General features: G+C 39.3%; 1 protein-coding gene across 1 annotated transcript in view; it reads left to right on the plus strand.

Moving 5' to 3' along the window:
* The window catches only part of LOC122804031 (chromodomain-helicase-DNA-binding protein 4-like), a 198,978-nt gene that overhangs the window by 131,375 nt on the left and 48,039 nt on the right, over positions 1-19,564 (plus strand). Inside the window, exon 15 of the mRNA XM_044073708.1 lies at positions 17,801-18,029. Within this exon, the coding sequence (XP_043929643.1) occupies positions 17,801-18,029 (229 nt within the window). The remainder of the gene's footprint in view (positions 1-17,800; positions 18,030-19,564) is intronic.

The following is a 19,564-nucleotide window of genomic DNA, read 5'->3' on the forward strand; positions in this document are numbered from 1 at the left end:
CCAGACACCTCTACTACTTCTATATGAGGCATGTGGGGCTCTGCCCGGGACACCTCTACTACTTTTGCATGTACTAAGATCACTGTGCCTTGGAGAAAGGAGAATTCTCTGAGGCACTGCAGGCTCTGAATGGGTAGAATCAGAAGTCTAGTCAACTAAGTGTGCACGTAGGAAGAAATGTTAGGTAAACTTCTGTCTTGCTCATCTTCCATTTTTTTAGTTCTCCCTTAGAGGATTTATCTTTTGGAAATTATACATTTAAAGAGAGAACACTTTAAATGGGAGGCAAAATAAAGATGTCTATCTAATCAAAATGCTTGGCTTGTGAGGTATCAAGGAATCTAAATCTACAGTAATTCTTCTTATATTTCAAGCATTCTGGGATGTGTTTGAAAACTCTTCTCTTCTCATAGAAACAGACTTTGTAGGGTTGATGACAAATTCATTTACCTGTATAAAAGCCTTATGGTGGATCCAGGACTAATTTCCATAGATGTTCCCGTAGGATCTAAATTGGCACCTGTTAACAGCTGACCAAATGATATTAAAATTAGGATTTCTGATAAGGCAACAGAGAATTTGTCCAGTTTAAACTTAAAAAGCAGATATATCTTCATTGAAGAAGGGCTTGCAGTATATGCCATCTATTAGCAACTCACTTGTCGATGCTGTCACTGATTTAAAGTTATTCACTAGAACTCTGATCTTGAAAGTGTTATTTCAGGACACTGCTATTGAAGCTCAAAGATGTAAACATTCAAGTACTTTTGTTCCTACAAGTGCTCCTGTCATTACAGCATTTCACAGTATACGTTAGTAACAAATGCAGGAGATGTATGATCATTCAAGTAAAATAAAGAAATATAACTTGACAAAGGAAGAACATGACTCTTTGATTGCTTTGCAAAAGGACAACGATATAGTAATTAAACAAGCTGATAAGGGGGCACTATTGTTATTATGAATTTGGAAGACTGTAAGAGTTCCATGATGGAATTTCCAAGTGATGAAAATGTTTTTAAAGTGAATTGTAGAAGTAGTATGACTGATATTGTACGTAAAGTTACAAATATAATTTATTATCTACAGCTTCAGAATGACATTACATATGAAATATATAATTTTCTGTATGTTGTACATCCTGTGATAACTTTCTTATGTGGATTACTAAGATCCATAAGGATATAGCTCATGATTACTTTTTTATATGGATTACCTAAGATCCATAAGGATATATATCATCCCCCTGTGAGACCTATAACCTCAGGCAAAGGGTGGGTTATTGAGCATATATCAATAGACTTAGAAGAGATGTTAAAACCCTTTCTGAAAAATGTACAATGCTATATATGGGATACCAATGACTTTTTGAAAATGTATACATGGTATGATGGTATGAAAATAGTAACAAGGATCAGTTTTTTTTTTACTTTGGATATTAATTCTTTATTTATGGTTATCCTGAGTAATTATGGTATTCAAGCAGTTAAGAGAACATTTACATATTAATACTGTGTTTACAGGGAGGGAAACTGAAACTGTCTTTTATTAGAAATAGTATTAATTAGTATTTTTTTTTGTTTGAACAACAAATATACTGTCAACTATCGGGTGTAGCAATAAGAACTTTTGTGGTCAATACTTATGCTAACATTCCACTTACAAGGCTGAAATCCAAGCACCTCTGGAACAATGTTCAAATGTTGAAATAAAAGGAATCACAAGTTGAAAAATATAAAAACACCAAGTATTTAATGATTCCAGTAATAAAGAAATGGTTCGCGCTTTCGTTTGAACAAGTTTCAAACTTCATCAGACAAACTATTCTACATGCATTCACCTTAAATACTCTAACATTTACTTCTATTGGTTAAAAACAGTGTCAGTCATCATGATGTACAACTGAACATAAAACCGTTGCCTCATATAAAGCAAAAACTGTCAGCACTACATTAAAAACAATTTAATACAACTAATATTCAAAAAGAGTATATATGTATGTATATTTAAATATGTATAAGAATGTATAAATTAATGTCTAAAACTGTATGTTGTTGCCAGGTGTCAAACAACCTTATTTTTGTTGTTTTAAAACCTTTTTTCTTTCAAATGCTTTTAGTTTCAATATGGCCGAGATAGAAGTGCGATCATTGTTGCCAGACCAACTGTCTGCTTGAAAGCGGATTTGCCATTTTAGCTCATTTATTTCTAACTGTAAACCCCAAGGCTACTTTTCATCAGTAATAACTTGATCAATTACTACAAAGGAAAATGTATGGTTCACATTGTCAGAAATATATTTGGCCAATGCATTATTCAGATTTTTTTTCCTAATAGTGTAGTCATGCTCATAGATTCTTTGACTTAGCTTATGCTCAGTCTTTCCTATGTAGAAACCAGAACATGAATCGCACATGGCCAAATAAACCACTGCTCTGGAATTAAAAGAATATTTCCCTTTTACCTGATGTCTAATGTTTCTAATAGTTATATTATCAGTTACTTTTACCATATGACACCATGAGCAAGCTCCACACCTAAAAGTTCCTTGTTTATTTATATGAAAGGGAACTTTTCTGTTCTTGAATAAATCCTTAAAATTATTACCTCTTCTATATACAATAGCTGGTTTAACCCCTAAGTGCTTCCTGATGTTAGCGTCCTCTAACATAATTGGCCATTTTTTTTCAAAAATAGAAGTTAGAAGCAGACAGTTGGCCGGGCATCAATAATCTCACTTCTATCTCGGCCATATTGAAACTAACAGCACTTGAAAGAAAAAAGGTTTTAAAACAACATAAATAAGGTTGTTTGACAACTGGCAACAACATACAGTTTTAGACATTAATTTATACATTCTTACACATATTTAAATATACATACATATATACTCTTTTTGAATATTAGTTGTATTAAATTGTTTTTAATGTAGTGTTGACAGTTTTTTGGTTTATATGAGGCAACAGTTTTATGTTCAGTTGTACATCATGATGACTGACATGGTTTTTAACCAATAGAAGTAAATGTTAGAGTATTTAAGGTGAATGCACGCAGAATAGTTTGTTTGATGAAGTTTGAAACTTGTACAAACGAAAGCACTAACTGTTTCTTTGTTACTGGAATCATTAAATACTTGGTGTTTTTATATTTTTCAAGTTGTAATTCCTTTTATTTCAACATGTGAACATTGTTCCAGAGGTGCTTGGATTTCAGCCTTGTGTGCTTCGTATTAGTTTGGTGACTTTGTGTTTTAACATTCCACTTAGTGAGAAAATGTATATGTTTTCAGTCTCTCTTAGAAGTATACTGGAAATGTTATGTTTTATAAATGCTTTGTTGATTATGTATTTCTTATCTGGAGAGGGGATGAACCCAGTTTTATAGAGTATGTCCAGTTTTTAGGCAACATGATTGATTTTCTAAAATTTAAATTGACTACTCTTGAGTGGAGTTAAACTTTTTGGACATAACAATAAAGAGGCAAGGTCAGCATATATCGAGTGATATTTATAGAATGGAGGTATAAGTTATCAGGTTCCTACATAGACATAGTATGCACCCTGGTGATGTATTTAAAGGGGTTGTAAAGAACCAGTTCCTGAGAGTCAGTAGACTAACAACAGACTCTGAGCTATGTACCCAACAAATAGCTGGAATGAAACAGAAATTTCAAGCTAGGAAATATGATGAAGGTTTGTTAGATGAGACATTACTATATTAACAGAGAGTGGAATGGTCAAGCTAAACCATATTTCACTCAAAAAAATCATAGCTGGAATTCAATTGTTAGAAGAAAAGAGATAAACACAAGATATACCACACAATATAATATGAAAACGAGTGGAATAATGAACATTATTAGGAATAATTGGAGTAGGTTGGGTCCCAGGCTGCAACGTGACACAATAAAACTCTACTGCCAATCATGAGCAGACTGGTGATCCACTGTAGTGACCCCTAGCCGGGAAAAGCCAAAAGAAGAAGAAGAAGATTAGGAATAATTGGGGTATACTGAGTGCTTTGCCAGAACTTGCCAAATTTATAGGCACAAACCCTCAGTTTGCACAAAAGAAGTGTCAAAACCTTAAACAAAAAATATGTTATAAAGAAATGGTTATGAGAAAGGTTGACGCTGTAGCTATACAAAGAAAAGGCACTATTATATGTTACGATTGCTCTTTCTGTAAATATTTATGTACAAATACTATATATGAACATCCAGTTAGTAAAATATTTTTTTTAAATTACTAGTTTTGCGACATGCAATACTGAAAATATAGTATATCAGGCTGTCTGCAACATCTGTAGTACCTTTTATTTTGGAAAGTGCCATAGGAAACTGAAAGATAGGATATCACAGCACCTTTCCGAAATAAGGTGAGGGATTACTAAGAACTCGCTCGCTAAACATGTTAAAGAAAACAGTGAGCAACACCCTTTTAGGTTTAGAGTTATGCCGAAGATTTTTTCCTAAGATAAGAGGGGGGGATATTCTAAATGAGACAGAAGCTGCAGAATATAAATGGAGTTTAAGGCTTCAGGCTGACAAGTAACCTGTTCTGAACACATCAGTCAGCTTGAAACCTATATTGAAAATGAAGCAATTAAAGATGTAGGTAACCTAGCTTCATTATATTTGTAACATCCCTAGCTGCCATGTTGTCGTCTTTTCTCGGTTAGGGGTCGCCACAGCGGAACTCCGGTCATGATTTTATTAAAATTGCTTTTATGTTTATTGCATTTCACAATGTAAATAGTAATGTTTTAGGTACTGAGAATGTGCTGTTATTTATTAATTCTGGTGCTTTAAATATTTAAAGGAACAAACTGTAATGAATGTTTTTTAAAATCAAATGATGTATATAAAAGTATACAGCGTATGTTTCTTTTTATAATGCCTTGAGAAAGGGAATTGTCCTGAAAGCTTTGCTTGTTTAGTTACATTAAATCTCTAAAATTTTACAGAATGTTGGCATTTGGGATCTGTTTTTTTTTTTTTTTTTTTTTTTTTTGACATATTGTTGGATGTTTTTCAGTTGATCTCAATAACTTGGCCCCAGCCTATTGGAACTGCTATAAAGAGATCTCACAATGCAGTGTATAGCATTTAAGGGGAAAAGCCAAATTTTGTATTTAAAACAGCAAAAAAATTTCAAAGGATTATTTGAAGGACAGAATAAACAAGTGGAAGTAGCGGGCAATGTAAATAAACTGTAAAGTTTGTCCAAATTTGGACATTTTAATCAATGCCCATATATATATATATATATATATATATATATATATATATATATATATACTAGAGTGAGTCCCTCAATTAGGGTGAAAAATGCATTACCTTATTAGGTGGACCTTGCTTTTCCCATGGAGTTATATATGTTGCTAAGTGTATGAACTACCCTAGTTTTTATATTGGAAAAAAGATATAAAAATTGAGGAAGCAAATATAGGAGCATATATATGATATTATTAAAGAGAACTATAATAATGCATTGTATAAATATACATTAATGTGTTCTTCATTCCAAAAATTTATGTTTGGAATATTGGAAATAGTACATAAAAAGCTGAAGGGAGGCACGTGGCAACTTTGTTTAGGAGTGGATACCCCCTGGGTTAAATGAACATATATCTATAATGTCTGTAACTTAAGATGAGGTCAGATAAGCTGTGACTCCTTTAATTTTAGTGAGGTACTTTTTATTACTTTTTTTTTTGTTCCATTTATTTTTTAGGTGGGGATGAAAGTATTATTTTATTTATTTGGCAGTTTTTTAAGTGGCAATTTATGAATGTGATTTTTAAATAGGTTCATATGTGTTTACTGGGCTGATGACCAGAAGGGCCTTTTTAAGCCTAGCCATACATCTCAAATCTCTGGCAAGTTCTAGTACCCTTGATTAGTGTATGTAGGGGCTTGAGAGATGAAACATTTACAAGCAGGTGCCTGGGAGATGAGCCACTTACAGGGTGCCTGTGTCCATTAGAGACATAGGTGGCAGACCTGGGATGAATTTCCTGTTCTCTTTCCAATTGTCCAAGTTACACTTGAAGTGGGTTAGTGAGAAACTCTGCTTTACATGGATGGGGAGCCTGTTCCAGAGATGGAATAATCTCTGGGATGCATAACTGTCTCTCCACCAAGTCCTATTTATATTACAGGCAAGGTTTACGTCTTTAGAATGGGTAATTCTGGTGCTCTTTGCTTTGCAGATATGCAGGAGGTTCATCAGGGTGTTGCTGGACAATGCCTTGTATGCCAGACATAGATCTCCCCTCAACAGGCTGTAGGAGACACAATACAGGGATATGGCCTTGAGGCAGTCTGCACAGGACATGTTACTTACCCCCTGTATTCTTTTAGTGAGGAAACTCTGTGGATGTTCCAACTGTTGGATATGCCTAGTAAGGTGCTTACAAAAGGGGGTATTGTACTTAATGATAAGTCTGATGAATGCCAAATACAGTGGAACAATGACTTCCTTGGACCTAGATGCCATACCTTTGTTTATAAGTTGCACAGTATAGAATGATTTCCTCACTACTGTAGATATGTGATGGTCAAAGGCTAGATTACTATTTATGTGTGTCCATAAGTCCCTGACTACTGGATCAACTCTAAGGGGTGTGTTGTCAATATGATAGTTACCAAGGGTGGATAACTTCCCAAAGAATACTATTATGCATTTCTTGGCATTTAGTTTTAGCCCATGGCTCAGACACCAGTTGTTTGTCTGTGCCAGCCCTTCCTGGAGAACTTTTGTGCCATTGGGAGATTCTATGACTGCTCTTAATTTGCAGTCATCTGCAAATTTAGCCAATCAGATATTGTCCTTGACTTCAGAGGAGTAAATTTGCAAAAAGGAGCAGTTCCAGGACTGATCCCTGAAGGACTCCCACTTGTGACTGGCCTCTTTCTAGAGGTGGACTTCCCAATGGTAACTTCCTGGGTTCTGTCTGTGAGCCAGCTGGCTATCCACCTAGTGATGTATGGGTTTCTACCTGACCTCTTGAGTCTGTCAATAATGTTCAAGTGGCTATTGTGTCAAATGTCATGACCAGGTCAAGGTAGGCAGTGTGAACAATGTTACCCTCATCCATTGCTTTGGTGACCTTAACAAAGAAATCCGTCAGGTTGAGTAGACATGACCTACCCTTGAGAAAACCAAACTGGGTTAGGTCCAGTGTCTAGAGGTTTCCTATGTCATTATTGATCATTTCCATGATAATTCTTACCATGACTATGCATATGAGACTAGTGAGACTTATGGGTCTGTAGTTTCCAGGATATGTAGATAGCCCACCTTTGTGCAGAGGGATGTCTGTTGCTGTTCTCCATTCATGAGGTACAAAGCCTGTTTGGAGGCTACAGTTAAATAGCAATTCCAGAGGTCCTGATAGGTCACGTTTCATGCTATTTAGAAGGCATCCTGAGATATTGTCAGGGCCCATTGATGCAGTGTTCTTGGCCTTTGATAGGACAGTAAGGGCCTATTCCCTAGTGGTAGTAGCGGGGAGTTATATTTAATGGTATTAAGGTTGAAGGGGAGAGAGGAGTAAAGCTGGAGCTGAATTTGTCAGCCAGTAGGTTTGCTATGTATTCTGGCTGAGTTTAGGTGGCTATATTAACAATGGATTCTACACACAATTGTGTATTGCCTTTGAGGTTGCGGACATAGCTAAAGAATGATCTGTGGTTGTCCATATTTTGGGAGGCTACATTTACCACAAATTTAGCTTTTGTAGACTTTATTTGTCGTCTGAGTTATTTGTTTAGTTTGATGAGAGTGCTTTTATCCTGCTGGGTGCTGCATCTCCTAATTTTTGCCATGATTTTCTTTCTCCTGTTATACAGCCTATTGATATTGTGATTCCATCACTGTGACTTGTTTTTTGAGATAGTTCTGTACTTCTTCCTGGTGGGTAGAGCTGCCTCTGTGCAGCTGTTAACATGCTTGTATATGGTTTCTGTAAACAGTTCCAAAAAGGTAGTGGTGTTCTCAGTGTTTATGCGTGTTTGAAATTTTGTCAGGTTATCATGTAATAGTAGGAAGTTAGCCTTAGAGTAGTTCCTGAATATTCCAGGGTTAGCTGGGATTCCAGGTTTTATTTTTACTTCAAAGGAGACCATTCTATGGTCTGACCTTTTTTAGACAATACCTAAGGGGTGTGCAGCACTCTCTTATATTAGTGAGGACCAAATCCAGTATGGTTGTATCCCTGGAGGGTGTACTGACAATCTGGTCCAGGGAGTTTGTGTTCGCAAAATCCATGAATCTCTGTACCTCTATGTTTGATGTTGTATATGATTACCAGTTAATAGTGGGGTAATTAAAGTCAGCCATGGATATGGTATTGGGTTGGATGGTGAGTATTTCCAATAAGTTTAAATACATGTTATGGGTTTCCTGAGTAATACAGGGGGACCTTTACCTTGCAAGGAAGTGGTATGGGATTTTGCCTATGGTGATATAAACATAGAGAAGCTAAAGTGCATTCTCCTGTTTAAACAGCCTTGAGGTATATTTATTTTTTATGTAATTGAGACACCACCATCTTTAGCCCCTGTCTGTGTAGTAGCTGATCTAAATGTGGGGAAGGCATTATAACCTTGCAATGCCAGTGTGCTGTCTGCAGTTTTAAACCATGTCTCTGTGACCACACAGATATTAGCATTCTCTATGGTGAGGAGAGTTTGTAGGGAGTGGAATGTTTTGTTTACATTCCTAGCATTGACCAGTAACACCTTTACATTTTCTTGGTTTTGATTAGCTGGGTCGGAAGTGCTTTCACATTGGTATTGCCAGAAAAAAGGCAGTATGTGGAAGACAATGTTTTAGCTAATATTCAAAAGCCTAGACTGGAGTGGTGCAGACCATTCTTGGAAAAGCAGTGTGGTGTGTTGACTATCTCTTTCCATGCTGACAAATATTGCACCCCCTTAGAATGACACCAGAAACTAAGCTAATTATTAAAGCCAGTCACCTTCTGTTTGTATTGTGACATCATCCTTGGAGAAGGGAAGATGTTGTTCACTGCTAGGCTCATACCTGGCTGGGACACATATTCCAAGAGCTCCGCAATGTGTCTCTTCATATAGTTTAGGAAGGTACATCTCAGGTCATTTACACCCACATGGACTATGAAGCTATGCTAGCACTTATTGTCCAATGACCAGAGTGCGTGTGTAATGTGGTGGATCTTGGCCCGTGATAAGCAACTGAATGTGACTATCTCCTTATTCAGCCTGTTGAAAGGGACATCAGTGTGTGTCTCACAATGGAGTCTCCAATGACCATAATGTTGGATTATGTGGAGGCTTGCCTTATGGTCTTAGAAATAGACGCTCCCTGAGAGGTGGCTATATATGTTGATGTGGGTGTTGTTTTAAAAGACTGAATTTTGGGCTGCTGAGGATATTTGTTATGTGTATTTCATCTAGAAGGTCTTTGGAGTTTAGGAAGGTTACATTTAAGTGCCTCAGCATATGTAATTGTGTGTGATGGGTGCAGTGTGTGTACTACTGACAACATTAGGAGTGCTTTATGTGACAGCTTTGTCTCCAGTAACATTTTGTAAATACATCCCACACATACCATATCAGTTTGTTTGAGAATTCAGAACTAAGACTTTAAATACCTTCTTCACTAACCAAGTTTACACAGCATGATATATTAAAAATATCTGTATGCTATCCACCACTTTTCTGGTCTATTCTGATCCTCCCCCTCCCCACAAGAACAACTGCAGCCTAATCAGGGCCAGCCCTTTTCATTATAACCTATAAACCTACTGATAGTATTCCTTCATCTATTGCCCACTATGCTCCCCTCCCTGTCCCCAATTCTCACCCGCCCCCAGTGGTCCTACCTTTATTACAAACAGTAACCCCTCCCACCCACACTGTCATTGTACATGTTGGTGTGAATGATCTAAGACATACCTCCCTGGACTACATGAAAAGAGACATTGAGGAGCTCTCTGATCATGTAGCCCAAGCTGGTATGAACCTAACCTTGAGTAGCATACTACCTTCACCTTGAATGATACCACAATACAAAGACAAAATGATCAATTTCAACAATTGGCTAAGCTTCTGGTGTCATTCCAAGGGGATCCAGTGTCTGTCTGCCTGGGATGACATGATAGACAAGCCTCGCTGTTTTTCCAGAGGTGGGTTGCACCGGTCACACCTAGATTTTCAAATATTGGCCAAGGCTCTTGCCGTCCCCATAGTGCCTTTTTTAGGTAAGGTTCAAAGGACAAACCAACCACCGTAGCCAGCACAGGTAACCAAAAACTAAGGGTAATGGTACTCAACGCCAGAAGTCTCAACCTCAAAATGCACACACTCGAGGCTCTCCTCAGCATGAAGAAAATCAATGTTTATGCAGTGACAGAAACCTGGTTCAAGGCTCAAGAGAGCACCCCAGAACTGCCAGGTTACAATTCATATCATACCTTCCGGCCTCAGTTACCAGATCGCAGTACAAAGGGTGGAGGTGTATCCATATTCATCAAGGATACCCATATCTCTAGGTTAGTAGCGCAGCATGATGCCCCAGAGATCATCCATGCGCAACTATCAGCAGGCAAAACCACATTTCAAGTCGTAGCCGGTTATAGATCGCCCACCATGTCCCAAGATGCTCACTCTGCATTCCTTGAGACATTGGAAAATATAAAGGTCCTACCCAACACCATAATCTTGGGTGATTTCAACTACCCTGGTATAGACTGGGTGAACTACCAATGTTCCAACTCCTATGCTCAGAGATTCATAGAATTTATAAATTCAAATGCCCTTGAACAACTAGTATGTTCCCCCACTAGAGGGGACAACATATTGGATTTAATCATCACAAATATGGGCGCCCACTGTACCACACCTGTTATCACTCCCTCCTTGGTCAGATCCAACCACAAACTGATAACCCTGGGCATCCTCACCCCTCCACCTCCCCCAGTCAAAAAAAACATAGTCAAAAACCTTTCCAAAGCAAACTTCAAACTACTTGCACCCGAAGTGGAAAGCTTCACTATTCCCTTGCAGAAGGATAATGATATCCAGGATGCAGAATCCTACACCAAGGCACTCTATATGCATCTTCAGGATTGCATGGACCGTGCTATCCCAAATAAAACCAAGACTCATTCCTCAAGCAAGAAGAAACCAGTCTGGTGGACCCCGGCCACAAGCAAACTTTACAATAAAAGGAGGAGACTTATACAAAAAAAAGCCAAATCTCAAGTAGAAAAATCATCCCTGATCAGCATTAGTAAGAAATTGAGGGCCCTCATCAAGTCAACTAAAGCTAATTTTGAAAAGAAAGTTGCCAAGGATGCCAAGGATAACCATAAGGCCTTCTATGGCTACATCAAAAACCTAAATGGCAATGCTCAGGTCTGTTCTGAGCGAGTACAAAATGGAACAAAATACACTGACCCTTCTGACATTGCCAATATCTTGGCTGACAGGTTCAGAGCAAATCCCCCCCCCCCACCACCTACAGGGCCTATTACCATTCCAGGGGATTGTGTAAGTCCAATTAATACTGATACATTGGTTAACAAGGCTCTATCTAACGCTAAAAACACTGCCTCCATGGGACCAGATGGTGTCCCAGGCTGTGTCATACGCGAGCTCCAAAAGGAATTAACCCCGCATCTTAATACCCTGTTCAGTCTCAGTCTCTCCACAGGATATGTGCCCAGAGAATGGCGCACAGCAACGGTGGTCCCACTACACAAGGGTGGGGCCACAACAGACCCAGGGAACTACCGACCAATAAGCCTGACCAGTCTGATCTGTAAGGCTATGGAGCGAATCATTATGGAACTCATAAATGGAGAGATTGGGAACCTCCAGTCACTGGACCCCACACAGTTCGGCTTTGTCAAGGGCAGATCATGCCTCCTGAACCTGGTGGATTTCTTTGAGACAGTTACGCAGGCTATAGATAAGGGAAAGGAGGTACACACGGCTTACCTTGACCTTGCTAAAGCATTTGACACCATTCCCCATTCGGGTATTATTGATAAGCTCATCAGCCTGGGCATAAACCCTTACGTCACAAGATGGATCGCAAACTGGCTCTCAGACAGATCCCATAAAGTAAGAATAGCAGGATCTATGTCCGAATCCAGACCAGTAATGAGTGGTGTGGCTCAGGGCTCTGTCCTGGGGCCCCTCCTGTTTGGCATATACTTCTCAGAAGTACAGGCAAGCACGGAAGGGCTGTGGCTGACTAAGTTTGCGGACGACTGCAAACTGGGTGCTATAATAGAGTCTCCGGCCGACATGGAGATCCTCCAGAAGGGCCTAAATGAGACTGATGCATGGTGTCAAAGCCATGGTCTCAAGCTAAATGCAAAAAAATGCGTAGTAATCCCTTTTGGAAAAAACAGAGTACCCGAAACTACAACATAGAAGGTAATCCCCTGAAATCTGAAGAAGAAATAAGGGATCTAGGGACCCAAGTAGATAGCCAGCTTTCCTTTGATAACTATGTTGCCAAAGTGGTTAGAAAATCCTTCTATGTGACCCATCTGATCATGAAAGGGTTCGTATCAAGATCTAAGGATGTAATGGTGCCCCTCTACTCTTCCCTCATCAGACCGATTATTGAGTACAATGCACCAATTGGAATATACCTGGCTAGACATCTCCAGCAGCTGAAGAGACCACAGAGGTACCTAACCAAGAGAATTACTGGCCTCAAACAGTTGCCCTATGCAGCATGATTGAAAAAGCTAAGACTGTTCTCTGTTGCATACCGCTTTCTCAGAGGCGATCTCTGTCTAACGTACAGAGCCATGTCCAACCCAGAATTGTTGAACATGCTCCATCTTAGCAAAACCAAATCTACTCGCGCTACACACTCTAGGGATATAAACCTCAACACAACAATAAATAGAACATGCTGGAGGGATAGATTCCCTTTGCAGAGACTTCCCTTACTATGGAACAGGGTCCTGATCTACATAAGACAGAGCCCCTCACTATCACTCTTCAAGAGGAACCTTGATGAGTGGATGGGTAACAGAAAGTTCACACCGGGGATCACACCAACAGCACTACTAGACAGGGGCCAAGGGTACTAGCTGCTAGTACAAGGGTCTAGGGAACTACTAAAGGGGCGGTGAATACCGCACAACTTGGCTGGGCTAATATATGCCTTCGGGCAGATAGCTCAGTACCAACCTATGAACCTATAACATCACCACACCTGTACTTCCTCCTACAGCTTCTCACTACTATCCCGCCTACTCAGCTAATATGTACAAGCACACCATACCTATACTCACTGCATGCACACTCCTTGCATACATCACATCTTACCAAACCTCCACCATTCCCGCACTCAACCACTACCACTGTACCACCACACACACCACCACTCATATCCCACCTCTACTCTGCTACTTTCTCATCAGGTCAACAACCTTCCCAGTACACCCTCTGTATAGACTACAGACCACAATATCTAAACTAAAAACAACCCCACAATCTAACATAACCCTACCACCATACCTATTACCCACAGAACACAATCAAAAAACTTCCCTTATAAGCAAGCATATACAGAAATTGATAAAGCTAATAATCTCATCCATATCCAACCTAGCACTCAGTGGAGACATCCATCCTAACCCTGGTCCCTCAATCCCCAACCCCTCCCCTCATAATCAGACTACAAACCACATCTTCTCCGAAATCACAGCCAATAGAAAGCCAACCGACCTCCTTCTGATAAGCCTAAATATTAGAAGTATATGCAACAAGGTGCATGAATTCCATGCCACCATAGACTTCTACTCCCCTGATGTAGTGATCCTTACAGAAACATGGTAAAAACCACACATTACTAATGAGCAAATCCTCCCTACCGGTTACAATATACTAAGAGTAGACCGACTAAACAAAAAAAGGAGGTGGTATAGCTATAATATGAAAGCAGTATCTAGACATCCAGATCTTAAAGTTAGCAGCTCCCCAAATAGGTAAGGAAGAAATAATATATACCAACTTTAAAATAAACCAAAATAAAGCCCTAAACATAATAGGTTGCTACTTCCCACCTGGCCACAACATCCCTCCACTTGAAAACCTCCTCAGCTGGACTACCCACCACCTACCCCAAGAAACTTTAATTCTGGGAGACTTCAACACTGACTGGTAATCCTGCTCTAGCAACCACCCAACCCATCATGTAAATCTTAATGGCTTCACTCAATTAGGCCAGTCACCTAATAGGATAAATAACTCCAACAAACACATTACCCTTGATTGGATACTAGTCAGTAAGAGCCCCCAGTCATTTATAGCAGGCTGCTTATCTGACAGCCTCAGTGATCACTCCCCAACCTTCCTACTAAGAAAACACCTTTATAAAGCAAAACCCATCATCTACCGTCAAATACGCAAAAAAACTAACTTCAACCCTCTCTCATTCAGCTCATCCCAAAAAGGCTGTAACTGGCAACCTCTAAAATACCTCAAACTAGATGACGCAGTTGACTACTTTAATAAAACATTCCTAAGCATCCTTAATTACAACGCCCCCATAAGACGTTCCCAAACTAGAGCCCAACCATCCTCATGGCTACAAAAAAAACAAGTCTGAAATGAAAAACAGGGATAAAGCCTGGGACAACTGCCTCAAAACCAAAACCCCCTCTATTAGGCAAAAATTCCTAGAACTACGCAATAGAACCAAAAAGCTTATAAAACAGGACAAAATCCAATACTACCAGTCTGCCCTTACTCCTCCCAACATAACCCCAAACAATTCTGGTCCTCAATAAACTCCATCCTCCACCCAGGTAAAGTAAGTACACCCACTCCTAACTTAACTCACTCCTCCGAAAATATTGCTACCTCTTTCAACAATCACTTCACACAAACCGTAGTATCAGTAGCTAGACAACACAAACCCACACCATCAGCTACAACTAACAATCTCCCCACTAGCTTCTGTTTCTCTCCTCTTCCTACCTCCAAAATAAAACAACTACTAACTAAACTTAAAACCACCAGATTAGCAGCAGACAACCTCCCAAGTGAATACATTCAACTTGCAGCTGATGCTCTAGCCTACTTCGTATCACTCTTGATTAACAGATCTTTGTCAGAAAGTTATGTTCCCACACTATGGAAAGTCTCACACATAATTCCCCTGCACAAAGGAGGCCCCTCCACAGATCTAACCAAATGCCGCCCCATAGCTATTCTCTCACCACTCTTCAAAATACTAGAGAGATGCATTCATTCTCAAGTCTCAGATCACCTCCTTGCTAACAACCTCCTCTCCATCACACAACATGGTTTCTGACTTAACCATAGCACCACCACCGCCTTACTCTCTTTCTCTAACACTATCCTACAAAATAAAAATGCAGGTTATCTCTCCCCAGCTACCTTCCTAGACCTCTCTAAAGCTTTTGACATGGTCCCACACAAACAACTCATCTCTCTTCTCAATAACCTATCCTGTCAACCAGTCATCATCTGGTTTCAGAGTTACCTATCTGACCACCAATAAGCGTTTGTTTGGCAGGACAACCTATCCCCCAACTACCAGTCTCCATAGGGGTTCCCCAAGGGTCCATCCTGGGACCCCTACTCTTCTCTATTTTCACCAATAATCTAGCCTCAGCCACAACACATGGCACAATACGCAGATGACTCAACCATCATCTGCACAACCCACTCCCTACCCGAACTGCAAAATGTCACACAGGAAGCAGTTTCTTCCATTGAAACTTGGTTATCCAATGCCCAACTAATACTCAACCCAAACAAAATAAAAATTACTAATCTTCCAACCCACCAAACTTATCCTAGACAGCTCTCACTTTAACATCACAGCAAAAGACAACACCACCATCCATCCTACAGAACACAACAAATTACTAGGAGTAGAAATAGACAAACTGAACTCTGACATTCACATTTCCATGACCATTAAAAAAGTGCACAAAAAACTAGGAGCATTATATAGAAATCAGCAACTACTTACCAAAGCAGCTAAAATTTTGGTAGCAAATTCTCATCTTATCTCTACCCTACTCTACGCCTCTCCAATATTTACTAACCTTAGACAATGCGATCTAAATAAGCTCGAAACCTGCTACAACAAAATCGCCAAATTCGCCACAGAGGCTTCCTACCGTACTCACCACTGTCTCTCACTAGCAGAACTGGGCTGGCTAGAGCTCCCCCACCTCCTTCAATGGTACCAACTCACACTCGCCCACAAACTAATAAACCAACCACTAAAAGTCCCATCCCTCCAGAATCTACTCCAACCCTACACAACCATAAGACCACTAAGATCCAGCCACAAAAACATCCTACAGGTCACAAGAGCCATTAACTCTGCTGGAGAAGCATTATTCTCCTGCACTTTAGCCAAACTCTGGAACTCCCTCCCATCCTCCATTACCTCTGTAACTTCTTGCACCCACTTCAATTCCTTACTAAAATCACACTTAAAAACTTGCCAGATATTCCCTTGCAACCCCCCCTCTAATACCATCCACTCCACCCACCCACTACCTCTCTCGGCCCCCTATCAACAACCTGCTCTTAGCAAGCTTGGCTACTCATGTTCCCAGCTACCTACCACATGATACTAACTTCTTGTAGCAACAACTGCTAATGGCTGTTATGTACCTCAAAAACAGATTGTATCAGTTGTTCACTGATGAATCTCAACTACATTTGTATCCACGTTTAGTATATGTCACCATATTTTAAAATTGTACTATGTTCTAGAGCTGTTTTACATCTCTATGTTTTATTCTTGTCTTGCATCCTTAGCTGGACTAATGTCTATATTTAATTGCTATGTTTTTTAACTGTATAATGCAAATAATACTTAATGTGGAGCTTTTCTCCCTGGGCCTCCGCTGAAAACGGACTTGTGTCCAGTCAGACTCTCCCGGTCAACAAATGTAAATAAATAAATAAATAATAAATAATAATGTAGTACACCGTGAGTACTGATTACATAGTAAAACTGGTAAAAAAGACAAGCTTATGCATCTTTCTGATGTAAGAAATGTGCAGAACACACTTTGTGAAGCACCTTTCCCAGCTGTTGAGCTCTAGTCTTTAATGACACTAATTTAGACTGATCACAGACCTCTTGGTGAAGGAGATAATTACCTCTAGGTACAAGATCAAATTCAGATCCATCACAGTCTACATGGGGATGCACCCTTCCCTGTCCACAGTATTCCCCAGTCTTGACCAGCTTCTTTCTCAGGATATTCATAGAAAGAATCCCCCTGATGGAAGGAAGTACATAATTATATTCCGGACTTTTCCTGGCCCATATTGCATTTTGAATACTTTTACAAACTGAAAAAATTCTGATCACAGAAAAGTTCAGAATATTAATCCTTCAAACCCTGTGTCTCATTGTCACCCTGGACATGAAGGATGCCTGCTAATCAGGTTCCTGTCTAGTAACCTGTGCTATCAATCAGAAATAAACTAATATAATAAGTACATCTTATTTTTCAAGTTTTAAGGCTAGGAGTAAAAATCCAGCAAGTAAGTCTTTTACATAACTGTATGTATATCTGTTGGCTGCTGTAAGGTTAGTAATTTCAAACAGAGTATTCTAATAATTTACCTGTATTCTGTGTCTCCCCTCATCTTGAACAAATTAAAACAGCTCTTGAATAAACTTTATGGTTATCTGCTTCAGTGAACTTTGGTTCAGGATGCTTTCTGATTACAGGTAGGTTTCTTGAGTCTCCACTAAGATTTATGTGCAATTCTTTGCAGGCCTTAAGCAGAGCCCACCGTATTGGCCAAACCCAAAAAGTGATGGTTTATCGTTTTGTGACAAGGGCAACTGTAGAGGAAAAAATGGTTCAAGTTGCAAAGAAAAAAATGATGCTGTCCCAGTTGGTAGTTCGCTCTAGACTGGGGTCAAAGATTGGTTCTTTATCCCAAGAGGAACTGGAAGACATTGTTAAGTTTGGCGCAGAAGAGCTGTTCAAGGATAATGAAGGTAAGCAGAGCAGTATTACCAGGCTATCATGAGTCCAGAGTTATGGTGTTAACATAGCCTTTCATCGTTTATAGTATAACCTTTGGATCTTTTTGCTCATAGAGGAGTTGAAATGTTATTAAAATCCTGGCTACAAAACACTGGTCATGTAGATAGCACGGCTATTTTTAAAGAAATGGTATCCTGCTGTTGTCTGAGGTGCAGTGATTCCTACATAGTTACAAATTATCCTGAATACTTTTTTACCTGATATAGTTACATTTTAGTTTTGGCAGCAGATTACATGATCAAGCATTAGCTGTGTGACTGTCTGTCCATCAATTTATCAATTTTTTGATAACCTACTTTATCCTTTACATGTTCGTGGGGATGCCAGAGCCTATCCCAGAAGCCAAGAAACAAAAGACATTGAAATCTCTTTTTGACAGGGCATTGCTCTATTGCAGAATATGCATACTATCATGTACTTATACTCACATACACTACATGCACACCTATAGCAATTTGGAGAATATGATTTCAACTATTGTGGGTCTTCAGGAGGAGAGAGAAAACCAGAGGACCTGCAGAAAACCCATGAGAATGCAGAGAAGATATGCAAACTCTGCAGAGAAGGTACCCCAGCCAGGAATCAAACCAGAGACCCTACTGCTGCAAGGTGACAAAAATACTCACTACATCTTCCTGTTAAAGTCCAAAAAATTAAAACAAATTTGGGTCAGATAACTCTTTAAATACAAAGCACAGAGCCACTTTAAGGCATATGCTGGACACTGATCAAGACAATATCCTTTTAAACTTGCTTTCATTGTGCAGATTCTTTATCTCTAAGATCATAACGTAACATAAAATTCCAGCAGAAAATGTCAGAGTCTGAGTTGTGCAGGTAATATATCTAGCTCAGGGTAGCTGCTCATATTTTCCCTAATTTGTCTTGGGCATCTCCAGTTCTTTTGAACATTCAAGCTGTCATAGCCTCTACTTCTCATTCAAGTTCATTCCATGTGTCTTTCCTTTGGATAATTATCTCTTAATGTCTGGGGTGAAGCAGGTCATCTCACTCTAGTAGTCATATCCCTACCTATCCTACCACCCATCCTATCTAACCCATTCCCTTCACTTATCCCCCTTTTTATATCATGTATATCCATACCATGTCTTATTTTCTAGTGGGAATTCAGGTTACCTAACCCTCTGTTCATCAACCATTTAATCTGGCATCAGTATCATCCTGGTTGTTTTTTTTTTCTATAACTTCTTTTGCATTATGATGACCTCTTTCTGGCTGTAAGACCTCATGACTATATACAGCATTCTTCATTTGGTCTTACTGAGACCTTATAGATGGGGATTATGATCATCCTGTTCTTAGTTACTGCACTTTTGGATATACACAATATATTAGAGCATCATTACTTTCCTGTCCCTGGATACTGCACCTTTAGATATACACCAGGCACTGGGGCATCGCCATCTTCTTTTCTCTCAATACTGTACACCTAGATATACATTAAACATTGGGATATAATTACCTT

Source organism: Protopterus annectens, chromosome 6.part0 (genome assembly GCF_019279795.1).
Source record: "Protopterus annectens isolate FY-2018-M chromosome 6.part0, PAN1.0, whole genome shotgun sequence".
Taxonomy (NCBI): Eukaryota; Metazoa; Chordata; order Ceratodontiformes; family Protopteridae; genus Protopterus; species Protopterus annectens.